Source organism: Pocillopora verrucosa, chromosome 13, assembly GCF_036669915.1.
Source record: "Pocillopora verrucosa isolate sample1 chromosome 13, ASM3666991v2, whole genome shotgun sequence".
NCBI lineage: Eukaryota > Metazoa > Cnidaria > Anthozoa > Scleractinia > Pocilloporidae > Pocillopora > Pocillopora verrucosa.
This window is the reverse complement of record NC_089324.1, coordinates 16,422,619-16,436,502: the sequence shown is the minus strand read 5'-3', so window position 1 is coordinate 16,436,502 and position 13,884 is coordinate 16,422,619. Positions and strand designations below refer to the sequence as shown.

The window sequence follows — 13,884 nt, the reverse complement described above, 5'->3', positions numbered from 1 at the left end:
ATGCAGAAAGTGGAGCTACGCCATTGGTGGGAATATGGTGACGAGAAAACAGGAATAAATTAGTTGAATGAAAAGCGTCAAGTAATAAACTCTCGATAAGTGGCCACCACCCTTTCCCTCTTTGTTTATCCATCCGCTGTATTCAGAACCATTTGCGTCAAATTTGTGGGTCTTTTTCTTCGATTTGTATCTCGGCAGTTTTCAAAATTTTGAAAATTGATAGAGCGAAAGTAGTTACCCACGCTTAATTTCAGTAGATCCAAAGAATAAGTAATCTTAAGAATTACAAAATAATCGAAAACAGACTATTTTTTGTCTGAAAACACAAATGAAAAAATGAGAATTCTTACAACTTTTACCCTGGAGTTTTTTATTACAATTAATGAAGAATTGTGGCTATCCACAGGAAAAATGACCTTTCACTAGCACGCTTTCCAAGAGTAAAATAAAATCTCTCTCTTTTACGACCGAAAAACTGTCCAGTCCTTATTTGGAGGGAGAATGCAGAATAAAGAAAATGATGTAATAATGGCGATGGTAACTAGTTCCAGATTCCCTCCCGTTTCAGTCCCTGACTTCGTCCTTCCCAGCTTGCCTTGCAAGCCTCGTTAGATTTGAAAAATGGCGGCATGTACTAGACAAGAAAACAAGGCGATTACTTTGAAGGGAAGCGCTGAATTAGTCACAGAATTCTTTGGTAATTTTCTTTCCGTTAAGTTTTGATTTAGAAATTCTCTCCTTTTGGAGCTTTAAATATTTTTTTTACGTTTCTTTACAGGTTACGGGATAAACAAGTGAGTTTCTATGGCGTGTTTCTTATCGATAAGCTTATGAAGTATTGTTGTTTACCAGTTGACATGTTTAAAATGTTGATTTGAGGACATCACAGAGGACGGAATGACAAGTGTATTGTTCACGTTTTGCTTTCCTTAGAGTTTTTAACAGTGAAACTGTGGAAATTTTGCATATAGCTAAGTTAGGATTTAAAAAGAGGATGTCGATTGTCTTAAGTAAGCTAGATTATTACTTGGCTTATACGGTAAGTTTATTGTAGTTTATTTGAATCCTACAAAACTTCTTTAATCTACTTAAAACATCAAGAATGCTCACAGAGACTGCGTGGGATAAGTTATTTTGATTGCCTTTTTATTAGGATGATTGCTGATAAAAAGGTGTACAAGTTAGAGAGCGGAGATTACTAACTCCTTGAATCGACTTACTTAGCTAGGATAAGCTTGCAATTATTGTACTTGTGTATTATTTCATAGGCTCTTAATTTGCTACTGGTCTTTTTGTCCTGCTTTAGCATTTTGTATCAAAGAGGTATTTATCCAGCTGATTCTTTCAAGAGAGAGCAATTTTATGATTTGACCTTATTCGTCAGTGACGACAAGGATCTTCAAGATTACCTGTCCAAGGTTTTACAACAGCTCAAAGGTAGGCAGGAAATTGAAAACAATATTTGTAATCAGACTGGTTGAAATGAAATAAGTAGTGTAGAGGGTGCTAAAGGCTGCACTGATTGTGACATTTTATAATTACCGATAGGTAGAGGCTCATTACTGTCAAGGGGTGAGTGTGTTTTTAGAGGAGTGGGGTTGGGGGACACTCTGTCTTGGAAAATTTTCAAATTGAAGGCTTCTTTGGCTCAGTTGTAAACTCTTTTTTGAGAAAAATTTTGTTGCTTAGGGTTAGGGTTAGTAATCAAGCAATCTTAAAGCTAATTTATAAGGTGAAACCGTCTTTGCCTTCACTACACTCCCTACTCCTATGAAGGGCCCTGGTAATTTTTTATACACACAGATCTTGTGGCTACATTACTTCATGCTCTCCCCCCTGAAAGGAGAACAGCTAATTGTAGGTTACTTTAAAATCTGAGTTTTTTCTTTCTTTCAGACTGGCTTGAGGACAATAGCCTCCAGCGGGTTGTCATGGTGATAAGTGAAATAGACACTGATGAAGTCATAGAGAGATGGCAGTTTGATATTCAGTGTGAAAAGAATGAGCAAACAGAAAACAAGAAAGGAGCAGGGTTTGTGACTACCATGCTGGAATGTTTCAAAATTCTTTCTGTAACTACCTCACTTGCATAATTATACTGATACATACTGAAAAACCATACCTCTTTCGTAAAGATTCATAAAGATTAAATACATATGATTTCTGTGATGATAGGATTCATATACTTATTCCAGACTCTTGATTAGGAAAAACAACTAAATAGCAGGCATATGAAGCTTGGTAATAGTTAAGGGTGAGGTTTGAGCATAAGTGGGTGACAGGCTATACAGTCAACACAGTATGGAAGTTTTGGATGTTTCATCAAACTGATGTGTTTCCTCATTTACACAGCTGTCATGTAGGGCTCAGGCTTCACGGTACTGTCTCACAACTTTTGGTCTGTTTTTGGGCTACTTCTTTAGGTGGTTAAACCTCTTCATCCCTCAAGTTTTTATCAAGATACAATATTGTCTCTCCATCGCCATTACAAACAGAAGAGCTCACCTGAAAGTTGACAGAGACAATTACATTTGTGTGAAAATTATGTATTTTGATGTTAATTTTATGTTTTTCAGTAAACCTCCAACATCAAAAAGCAAGAAAGACATTCAAAGAGAAATGAGAGATGTGATCAGACAAATTACAGCCAGTGTTACCTTCCTTCCCTTTCTTGAGAAGCGATGTAAGTGTTATTCAATTTTTTTTAGTTTGAGGGCAGTGCATTGTTTTGTTTGTGAAAATTATGGTAATTTTTAACTGCAATCAATTGTTTGTGTGCTTGTTTTTTTTGTTGTTTTCAGGTGCATTTGACCTACTGGCTTACACTAACAGAGATCAAGAGATTCCTGAAACATGGGAAGAGTCGCAAGCGAGGATCATTGCAAATTCACAGGAAGTGCGATTAAGGTCCTTCTCAACATCTGTACATAAAGTGGATACAATGGTGTCTTACAAAGGAGAGGATTGATGCAAACAAGATGACATTGCTTGTCCAGCACACAACAGCTGTACCAAAGTACATGTGTGAAAAGGAATCCACACTCATTCCACAAGGATACTTTTTTATTTTATCAAACTACAAGTTCCTCAAGAGGTTCGGCCCAGCATGACCAGTGTAACCTTGTAAAAAAAAAGAAAAGTGGCAAACAAGAGAGAATATATCAGGGAAATTGCTCTTACAAGTTCCAAAGATTACTTCCTCACAAGGAAAAATGACTTAATGTCAATGATGAAATTCATATCAAGTAGTTTTGGTCTATAAATATTGACATTATGATTTCAGTAAAGGTATATATATCAGTTTGTCACTTGTGGGTGATTCTGAAAGAATTTAGATAGCTGGCCACAGATGTTTTATAAAGTGAAACTGATATGGACTTTTCCATCCTTGATAGTAGCACAAACAAAACTAGTAGACATAAATAAATATATCAAATGAAAGTCAGAGGTCATTGTTCAAAAGTTCTGTTTTTGTGGCCAGTAGTGCTTTCTTCAAGAAAAATGAATAAATTGCATATGTGTTCTTATGGTTCAGTTTTTCATCATTTATATTTTGATATTGATTTTTTTTTTGGCCTGTAATGAGTTTTGTTGGGTATATTGAGGCTAGAGTGTCCATTGTCTCTTTTAAAAAGATAAATTATATTCCAGTACATCTGTTTACTCATGGATTACAGATGACATTTAACTCTTCACCCCAAAGAGTGACTAGCATCTAATTTCTCCCGACAATATCAGCCCTGAGTCACACATTAAGGTCATGAGAATAAAGGAAATGATCACCAACTAAAGGGGCTCTTGATTGTTAAACAAGTTTTCCTTGTCAGCAAATTAAAAATGAGTAGAGAAAAGAATGGAGGATATGATGTTAGGATGTAAAGGGTTAAGTTTGGTGAGAGCTAAAAGTGGCACATGAAGTGCAGCTGGATGTGTCAGTTATGTTCTTACCACATTTAGACGTCTATGATTTGTTACTGGAGAGACCTGTGGCAATGTGGAATATATTTGTTTTTACAATAAAAAAGCAAGATGTTGTTGTTAATGGTGACATCTATGCATCTGCCCTGTGGCAGATCATTAAAATGTGTGTAGGATTCAGGTGCCAAGGCATGAAATTTGTCTGCACAGTTAACATATACACCAGTGGTACTATAGCAGCGTAATTAAAACTTTAGCTGAATAGTTTTTCCCTTTGTTAGAGTTACATGTAACATCTTCAAAGTATTACCTCTCTGTTTTTACTGTCTTCTGCTTATCATATAAAAATTTTCATCCCCCTGTTTTTGTTTTTTTTTCTTTTTCATTGTTTCTCTTTTACTGTTTTCTCAATGTCAGCTCCTTTTTTGGGCACCATTCTTACCAATTACTTATTGTAACAGTTTAGAAAAGTGGGGTCCTTGTGGAACTGTGTTTGAAAAAGAAGCAAATAAAGAAAAAGTCAAGACTAATGGTAACAAACTGACCTGTCCTGTGCCCCCCCTCCCCCCGACCCTCGTCCTCCAAATGCCAGAAAGACATAGTAGCCCTTAGTCCAGAATCTTTACCCGGTGGGGTAAGGTAATTTCTGTAGTTCCTTGCACAATATGAGTGGTTACCCAGCAAATGGATGCCTGGACGTTTTCGTTTTCCGTCGCAGTTTATTTTGGTTATCCGAACAAGATCGCCTTTAACTGCCTTTACAGATTCTCAAATTCTTCCGTAAAAGATATCCCATGTTATTTTGGTATATAGGTTGTGGATTATCTCAATGAGTTGTTAATCGCGTGAAGAATTTGTCTGAAATTAGAACATGGAAGCCGATCAAAGATTCGCACGTGTGACTCAAGACCCGCGATTCAAAGTAAGGTTTGAATTCAGCTGTTTTATTTGATGGCCTGAATTTATTTGAGTTCCTTAGCTACCCATATCCTTAATGAAATCTTCATTTTCCTTTTCGAATTGTCGTTGATTCTGTGAAAAAATCTACCCATAAGGAACACAAAATTGCCAAACCTTAGAACATTGTAGTTGATAACAGATAGACTCCGATCGAAGCTTCTCTCACATCAGTATGATCGTTTGTTATCCTTTTCAGAAAATATCACGGAAGGAGAAGAAGCTTAAGATCGATGGGCGATTTCAAGGAATGTTCACGGATACGAGCTTCACAACAAAATGTAAGAAATCTGTTTAATTAAAGTTCCACTAATTTGATGTCATTTACTTGATTGTTAAACAAATTCTCCTTGTCAGTACCGAAGGAAATGTGTAGAGAAGAGAATGGAGAATATGGATACTGATGTTGGTATGTAAAGGGATAAGTAATTTTTTTTAAAATTTTTTCAAACAGTTACATGTATGTCTATATTTTTATCTGTAGATTTTGTTGACAAACGTGGCTCAAAAGTCAAGAAAACATCAAAAGAAGATCTTCACAAATTTTATGAAATCTCAGATGAATCAGACAAAGGTATAGCAAACAATTCAAGCAAAACTTTGATTATATCATAACTTGTGTTTCTTTTAAAACTTAAATATAAATTTCAGTTTGCCACCTAAGCTCTAAGCTCTTCAACCCTTTGACCCCCAAGAGTGACTAGCATCTAATTTCTCCTTACAATATCACCCCTGAATCCCACATTATGGTCATGAGAATAAAGGAAATGATCACCAACTAAAAAAGCCCCTGATTGTCAGACAATTTCTCCTTGTTAGCACCTAAGGTAACGAAGAGCAAACAGTATGGAGAATATGCATACTAATGTTCAGATGAAACAATATCCCCAAGTTGATATTTTTTCTTCTTACCATGACCTTTCCTCTTGAGAATGTTTTAATATTGTAAGGAGAAATTTCCTTTTGGTCTCTCCTTGGAATAAAAAAGAGGTTAGCAATATATCCACCTCGTAACCCTTTGACCCCAAACAGTGACAAGCAATTAATTTCTCCTTACAATATCACCTCTGAATCACACATTATGGTTATGAGAATAAAGGAAATGATCACCGACTAAAGAAGCTCTTGATTGTTAAACAAATTCTCCTTGTCAGCACTATAGGAAATGTATAGAGAACAGTGTGGAGAATGTGCATATTGATGTTAGGGTGTAAAGAGTTTATTTGAGTGACCCTTTTTTGGAGTTAACCACACCACTTCATTTTCTTCATTACAGAAGACGAAAAAGGCTTGGACGAAGAAATTGAAAAGAAAGGTGTCAAGATGCCAAAGGATAAAAATAAAATGAAGAGGTACTATCAAGTTATTTTTTTTTCTTTATCCCACGGGAAAGCTTGTCCAGGTGTGAGGCACCATTTGCCTGTTGATTCATAACTGTACAAAATTTCAAATGCAACATTCTCAAGAGTTCTCGCAGATGAAATTGTAAAATCACCTTGTTTTAAGATGCTGGCTGACTTTACTACAGTCTAGTTTGAGCACTAGTTTTCAGCTCTTCGTGAAGAAACTTTCAAGTGACTGATTTGTTTACATGCTTGTTTATTCATTTAGGAGAGAAAAGGAAGAACTAAAACCTAAACAGAAGAGAAAAAAGATTAAAGAGAAGCTTCAGAAATTCCACAGTAGTAATGAGGAAAGTGCTGAAAAAAGCATATTAAATGTAAAAAAAATTAAAAGCAAAGAGAAATGCAAAGATGACGAGAATGATGATGATGATGATGATGATGATAATGATGATGAAGGTGTGAGCTCCAATAATGAAGAGATCGACATTAGCAGGGGAGAAGGAGACATAGAATCATCATCAGATGAAGAGGATGAAGACATTCCTGAAATTGAAGCAACACAGGTTTGGACTTAGCCGATGCATTTTTCAAAAAACATTAATTGTTTGACAAAGTTCTTTTTTTAAAACCATTCTTGATCCATATCTTAGGATGATGTTGAGCATCCTTGGGGAGAAATGGGTGTTTCCACCAAAACTACAGAAGATGCGACAAGACGCCTTGCAGTGTGCAACCTTGACTGGGACAGAGTGACAGCAACTGACCTGTTTGGTAGAGTATATTTTTGTCATCAAGGGGATAGTTTCTAAAGGAACTGTGGTGCTGCATTGGTGGGAGAGTGTAACAGGGTAATTTAGTATAATTATCAACTGAAATATTTGCTCTGATGAAGGGCTAAGGCTCAAAATGTCAGCTTCCAAACTCTTAACAGTGGCCAATTTACATTATCAACTCAGTTGATAATACCAAATGACCTTGTTATATTATTATTATATTATTTTTGTCAATCACTTTTGTCTAAATTTTTCCTGGCAAACTATGTATATCATGCATAGCACAATTAGAAGAAAAGAAAACCTGTCTCTTAAATTCTGTCTTCTGTCTTTTTTTCTTTCAGTACTGTTTAACTCCTTCAAACCCAGAGAAGGTATTATTCAGTCTATCAAGGTAATGAAAATGAAATATTCCATGGAAATCCTTCTTAGTTTTTTTTTTCTTGGCTTACAATTTTGATTTATTTATGATTTGGTTTGTTTGTAGATTTATCCCTCAGAATATGGACTTGAACAAATGGCAAAAGAGGAATGCGAAGGGCCAGTGGAGCTTAAAGATGATATCAGTGACAATGAGGAAGCAGAAGACAGTAAAAACAGAGAGGTAATACTTTGAAGATGTTACATGTAACTCTAGCAAAGGGAAAGACTATTCAGCTAAAGATCTAAGTATGCAGCTACAGTACCACTTGTGTATATGTTAACTGTGCAGACGAATTTCATACCTTGGTACCTTTTATTCGTATTTTTTGGTTAACATATATGCAAGCAGTTCTGTAGAAGATGGAATTAACAATCAGATCTTGGGAGTTAAAGGATAATGAAAGTACTGATCGGACAACATGCTGTACCTATAAAAAAATGTTCCAAGTTCTCTATTGTCTGTGTTTTTTTCTCAGGGGTCTGCATTTTCAACAGAGAAACTGCGACAATACCAATTAAACAGACTTCGGTATTTCTATGCAGTTGTGGAATGCAATTCAAAAGGTACATTTTCATGTAATAATAAGGAATTATTGAATGAGGTTGAACACGACATCATGAATTATTAATGTGGAGGTCTAAGTTGTCTGCCAAAGTCGAAGGTTGAGGTAAATAACAGACACAAAGTTTGATAATTCATGATATCATGCAAAAACCATATTCAATCATTGTTTTATTATACATTTTTTTTAACATTTTGCAAGGGATGACACTTCTCTCCAAGTTTGCAAGTTTGATAACACAGCATAGATGAAAACTAGGCAGACTTTGAACTGGACATGATAACCCAATATCTGCAGCAGACATCAGGTTATCATGTCAACTTCACATGGCATTTACTGCATGCTCTTAACCAATCAGATTTTTCATAGTAAGTCTAATATATAATAAAAAAACTCTATCTTGTTGCATTGTAGAGGTAATTCAAATGTTGGTGCTCAAACTTACATTTGATGTCAATTTTCCATAAGGATATAATTTTTTATTCAGAGACAGCAGAAGTCCTGTATAATGAATGCGATGGAACAGAATTTGAACTGAGTGGAAATTTACTTGACCTGAGATACATCCCTGATGATATGGAGTTTGATCAGGAACCCCACTCTGTAGCCACAGAACTACCACCTGTGGGCATGTATACGGCACCAGAGTAAGTACACACTCTGTAATTGTGTACATTTTCCATAAAACTTTCAGCTCAAATTTGTGGTTAACAGATTTATTTCCTAGCATGTATATTTTATTTATTTATTTTTTTTCAGGTTTTGCACAACAGCTCTCCATCAAACAAATGTTAAATTAACATGGGATGAAACTGATCTTGGACGACAAAGAGCAACCATGAGGAAATTCACAAAAGAAGATATACTTGAAATGGATTTTAATGCCTATCTGGCATCTTCCTCAGATGAAGATGAACCAGAAAAAAATGAGAATGGTAACCATGACTTGTCAGATGATGAGGACAAGAAAATTGAAAAGTACAAGGTGAAGGAATTACTTTGAACTTTTTGCTTAAGGCTTCTCCAAAGGTTTTTTGTCATTTGCACTCTAAGATACTTGGTTTAAACAGGATAGAGTGAGGAGGTGGGGGTAGTGGAACTAAAGGACATTTAATGGTGCATGTGATTCCCTCTTTGTCATGTCACTCTTACTCACACCGCCCCCTTGTGACATTGCCTTCAGTCAGGGTCCTCCCCCCCTTTTAAGTTAAGTCACCTGTTTTCCCATTAGACTGACTAAGTGACCAGTCATTATTTATCGCAAGGGTGGGGAGGTGGGGTTGGGTCCCCCCCCATAAGGCTCTGTAATATTCTTATGAACCCCCCCTTTTATTGGTGTCAATTTTCTGACAGATCTCCCCTTCATTCCCCCTGAAAACAATGTGACCCCCCCCCCCCCAAAAAAAAAATATCCTCCACCCTCCCAGGAAATAAAAATGACTGGTCCCTAATGTCAGAAGAAGCTGTTAAAACCCTACCAAAAATTGGAAAATATGGTGTTTTTTATCACCGTGATAACAGGAACTTTTAAAGGAGATTGAAGACAGAGAGCACAAGTCAGACAGAGATCAGGAGTTAGAGATCACTTGGGAACCAGGCCTTCAAGAAACTACAGAAGACCTGGTGACCAGTAAGCTAAAAGAAAAAGAGAGAAGGCAGATGACGCCATGGGAGACATATCTACAGAATAAGAAGGAAAAGAGGAAAGAGAAACGAAAAGAAAAGGAAGCTGCCAACAACAAGTGAGAGAGAATTTGATTCATACTTAGGTTTGACTGAGAGGCCAGGTGACAATATTCTAATGAGTTGGCAATTAGGTTTATTCCCATTAAATTTTGAGGCATAAGATTCAAGTGGGAGAATTTTTTTCTTAATCCCTTTCATCCTTATGATCTCATTATTAATTCTCCTTATTGCCTGACATACAATTCTTGTAATGTTACTTTAGAGTATTTGGTGTTAGATCAAATAGTAATCCCATAATTGCTATATTTTTTTTATTCTCATCACCTGTCTGCTTGATATTGTATTGATATTGTCAGAAGAAATTCTGTCTTGGTCAATGCAAAAAATAAGCTGATCACAGGCTAGTAGTCTAGACCCGTTCCCACTTGCTCCCGGGAAGTACTTGCATGGTTGGAGAAAATTGCATCTGGGGAGGTCCCATTTTTTTTAAGGCAAATTTTGCATGAAAGTCGAGTATTCATGAGCCACGACCCACAGGTTTTGTAACATGAAATCAGGCGTTCCCTCTTTAGAAGAAAATTGAATCGGAAAAGGAACTTTTAGTTGTGCTCTTTTTTGTGGATTTTTACTGGGTTGGTGGGTGCTATGAGGTATGAAGGCTGCATCAAAGAATCTTTTTGCACTTTAGTTCAACAGTCAGAGATTCCGACGAAAGTGACGACATTCCTTCAGATGTTGATCTATCAGATCCTTTCTTCAGCCAAGAACTTGGCACTGATATAAAAAGTAAAAAGACACCTGACAAAATGTCTAATGAGAAAGGGAAGAAAAAAAGGAAGCGGAAAGCCGAGGAAACTGAAGAGGAAAAGAAGGCAAAGGTGAGTAAAAAGAACGGATTTAAAGGTAAATAGAAAAAAGAGAAATTTTGAATTGAGTGTCGAAAGTGATCCGAGATTGTTTTGGTTTTTGCTTTACTTCGCTCTGTGATTGGCCAGAAAACTCGCGCCATTCTTTTAACCAATCAGATACAAAACTACAACCAATCACGACTTGGTCACCCGCGTTTTCCCGCACTTTAGACTTTTTACTCTGAATTTGTATAGGCTCTTCAGACACTCAATCGAAAAGCGCTCTATCGTGTCGACACAATAAGGCAAGCTAGCGGATATCAGCATTAAAATCATGCAATGAAAGTAACATTTTAAAATTATTTATCTTAAACATCGAAATGTTTTCATTATATTTCTAAATGAAACATTACATTTTTTTCTGTTAATTATTTTGAATCAAGGCGGAGCTTGAATTGCTTTTAATGGACGAGAAAGACGACCGACAACATTTTAGCCTGAAAGGAATTATGGAAAAAGAAAAGAAAAGCAAAAAGAAGAGGAAAAGGAAAGCGAAAGACGAGGAAATTGTGGAGGATAATTTTAACGTGGATCTGAAAGATTCTCGGTTTGATGCGCTGTTTACTTCACATCACTTTGCTGTGGATCCTTCAGACCCGCAATACAGGTATGATGAACATAGGAGTTGTCCCTACTTCATCGTATCGTTAGTAAGGGATGTTTAAGATCTGTCAGCTGGATGATTGTAAATTCCTGTGTAGATTGGTTAGTTTTTCAGAAACGTAAATATTGCCAGGGTTACTGTGTTAATATTGTGATTCTGTTTCAACAGGAAAACTAAAGCCATGGAAACAATTTTAGTGGAACGACAGAAAAGAAGAGAAAATTCAGAGGTTGAAAATGCTCATCCGAGGCAGGAAAAAGGTGGGTACATTTGAATCGTGATTTGCAGACGAGGATTTTTTTCTAACCCTGTATCGGGAATGAGTTCAAGGTTTCCAAGACACGAGGAAGAACAATTTAATTAAGGAAGAAAAATCAACTCTTTTTAAGGAGGGCATTGCTGTATACAGCAGACTCGTACCCAGTTGTCTCCAAAGCACTGGAAACTGACTTGGACAGTTAAGCGCGAAGTATGATGGGTTGGAAGAAAGCGAGGAAATAAGTCCTCTTTCCCATCAACCCCTTCTTCCTCACTTTATCGCTGCGCACACTTTTGAAAGGACTGGGAACGAGTCAGCTTATATAGAGAGGCTTTATAGATAAGTGTCTGTCTTATTATAGAGGTGGCTCTATTGCAGTAAGTTTCTTTTACACTTTTTATTCTTAAATATTTTTATTTTATCCGATATTGTAGGAGATCAAAAGCTCAGAAAAGATCCGAGGTAAGTTTGCGATTTTACACAAACATCCTAACCCGCTACATTTTTGCAATTGCATCTGCTTTTTGAGGAAGCTTTCTAGACTACAAACAGTCCCTCCTTTTGGCAAAGTCCTTCGCGCGAGTAAAGAGTCAGAGAAAATTGGTGTTAGCGCACCTCACGGAACTCTGAGAGTGAGGCGCACACTCAGAGTTCCGCGTGGTTCGTTATAATTTTTTTTGCCGTAAAGGAGGGACTATTTGTAGTCTGTAAGCGTTCCGCCTCTCTTTCCAATCTCCGGAATTATTTAATCACATAAAATGATTGTGCTTTCCTTTCCTTAGCTTATCATTGCTGGTTAAATCTGTGAAGTCGAAAACAGGACAATTCTACGAGCAGAAGAGGAAAAAGAAATTAAAACATAAGTAGCGAGCATCACTCAGATCGATGCTCCAACTTTCTCCCAGCTTCTTCTTCCTCAAATAACTGAAGGGAATATTGCAAACAAAATGACCTAGAACACGTTTGAATCACATGGCCATCCCGTGTAAATCTTCGGGTTACCCCCGGTCGACGACGCACACGAATACTCATCGGAAATACTTCGGGACCTCAACGAGGATTAGTGAGTTGCACACCGTTGTTTAAACAAGGATTGTGGGAACAATTTACGACATGCAAAAAAAAATTTTAACTAAGGACCACGGACACTCGACTGGAATGACATAAACATCAATAAAAATCATGAAACATTTAATTTGTCTTCTACTTTGTTTTTAATAATATTTAGAGCTTAGACGCTTTAAAACGCACGGGAATTAAAAGTCGCAGAGACTCTACTACTTTGCGAATTAAATCTGGACTCTTAGAATAAACAGATTTTCAACAGGCCTGTAACTTTTTAAAGAGAACTAATTACTTCCCCACATGTTTCAGTTATCAGGGGAGTTGTGATTCTGAAATGTAGAAGAGAAATAAACCCGTGAATATTAAAACAGTAGAATTTCGTTCTTGAGCCTTGCAGTCCGTTCTAAAACTGGTTAGGTTTGCCATATATTCCCGGCAAAGTAATTTTCTTTGCCCACACAAGATAAAGGCCTCTGATATTTGCACACGACAAAAAGCTTATCACATTCTTTCTCACCCACTATCAATTCTCCCGGAATTCCTCCTTTTCACCAAGATGTAAACCCATAAATATGAGCTAATAAGCTTTTGAGGGACCAGGGGCTGAACCCGAGATTTCTCACTAATTAACAAAATTCTTTTGTCTCAATATTCAAAGGAGATTTTCTCGGCCCACAAAAGAGCTGTAACTTCGACACTTGCAAAAAATACACAACTAATCATGCTTTTTCTATCGCACTATATTCGTCTAGGAATTCCCCCTGTTCTCGGAGATATAAGCGCATGAATATTGAAACAATAGAAAATGGTTAATGAGCTTCTGGAAACTTGGAAGATCCACGAGCTAAACTGAGTTTTCAAACTCATTAACAAAATTCTATTGTTTCAATATTCAGAGGGGATTTTCTCGGCCCACAAGAGAACTGTAACTTTGACACTTGCACACAATACTCAGCTAATTACGCTCGTTCTAACGCACTATAACTTGTCCCAGAATTGCCCCTTTTCTCGGAGATATAAGCGAATGAATATTGAAACAATAGAAAATGGTTAATGAGCTTCTGGCAACTTGGAAGATCCACGAGCTAATCTGAGTTTGCAAACTCATTAACAAAATTCTATTGTTTCAATATTCAGAGGGGATTTTCTCGGCCCACAAGAGAACTGTAACTTTGACACTTGTACACAATACACAGCTAATCATGGTCTTTCTAACGCGATATAACTTGTCCCAGAATTGCCCCTGTTCTCGGAGATATAAGCGCATGAATATTGAAACAATAGAAAATGGTTAACGAGCTTCTAGCAACTTGGAAGAATCATAAGCCAAACTGAGTTTTCATACTAATTAACAAAATTCTATTGTTTCAATATTCAGAGGA

The 13,884-nt window shown here is 36.7% G+C and overlaps 2 protein-coding genes across 2 annotated transcripts; both read left to right on the top strand.

The window, feature by feature from the left end:
- Positions 1-618: 618 nt before the first annotated feature.
- LOC131795230 (mitotic spindle assembly checkpoint protein MAD2A) lies at positions 619-4,038 on the top strand. The gene is made up of 6 exons (XM_059112797.2): positions 619-697; positions 779-794; positions 1,307-1,437; positions 1,897-2,032; positions 2,577-2,683; positions 2,802-4,038. Exons 1-6 carry the CDS (start codon positions 622-624, stop codon positions 2,966-2,968), a joined length of 633 nt encoding a protein of 210 aa, XP_058968780.2. The 5' UTR covers positions 619-621; the 3' UTR covers positions 2,969-4,038.
- Positions 4,039-4,640: 602 nt separating this feature from the next.
- LOC131795031 (ESF1 homolog) lies at positions 4,641-12,644 on the top strand. Its single transcript, XM_059112606.2, has 17 exons — positions 4,641-4,840; positions 5,075-5,156; positions 5,360-5,449; positions 6,152-6,227; positions 6,487-6,784; positions 6,872-6,992; positions 7,339-7,388; positions 7,482-7,598; positions 7,894-7,981; positions 8,468-8,627; positions 8,740-8,965; positions 9,502-9,722; positions 10,355-10,544; positions 10,958-11,181; positions 11,347-11,438; positions 11,872-11,899; positions 12,220-12,644. The coding sequence occupies exons 1-17, from the start codon at positions 4,790-4,792 to the stop codon at positions 12,302-12,304; spliced, it is 2,199 nt and encodes a 732-aa protein (XP_058968589.2). The 5' UTR covers positions 4,641-4,789; the 3' UTR covers positions 12,305-12,644.
- The last annotated feature ends 1,240 nt before the right edge of the window (positions 12,645-13,884 follow it).

Coding starts and splice junctions, on each gene's coding strand:
- LOC131795230 (XM_059112797.2), top strand. CDS start 622: ATGGCGGCATGTACTAGACAAGAAAACAAGGCGATTACTTTGAAGGGA. Junction 2,033..2,576: donor GAAAACAAGAAAGGAGCAGG/GTTTGTGACTAC, acceptor TATGTTTTTCAG/TAAACCTCCAACATCAAAAA. Junction 2,684..2,801: donor TCCCTTTCTTGAGAAGCGAT/GTAAGTGTTATT, acceptor TGTTGTTTTCAG/GTGCATTTGACCTACTGGCT.
- LOC131795031 (XM_059112606.2), top strand. CDS start 4,790: ATGGAAGCCGATCAAAGATTCGCACGTGTGACTCAAGACCCGCGATTC. Junction 6,785..6,871: donor CTGAAATTGAAGCAACACAG/GTTTGGACTTAG, acceptor TCCATATCTTAG/GATGATGTTGAGCATCCTTG. Junction 9,723..10,354: donor AAGGAAGCTGCCAACAACAA/GTGAGAGAGAAT, acceptor TTTGCACTTTAG/TTCAACAGTCAGAGATTCCG.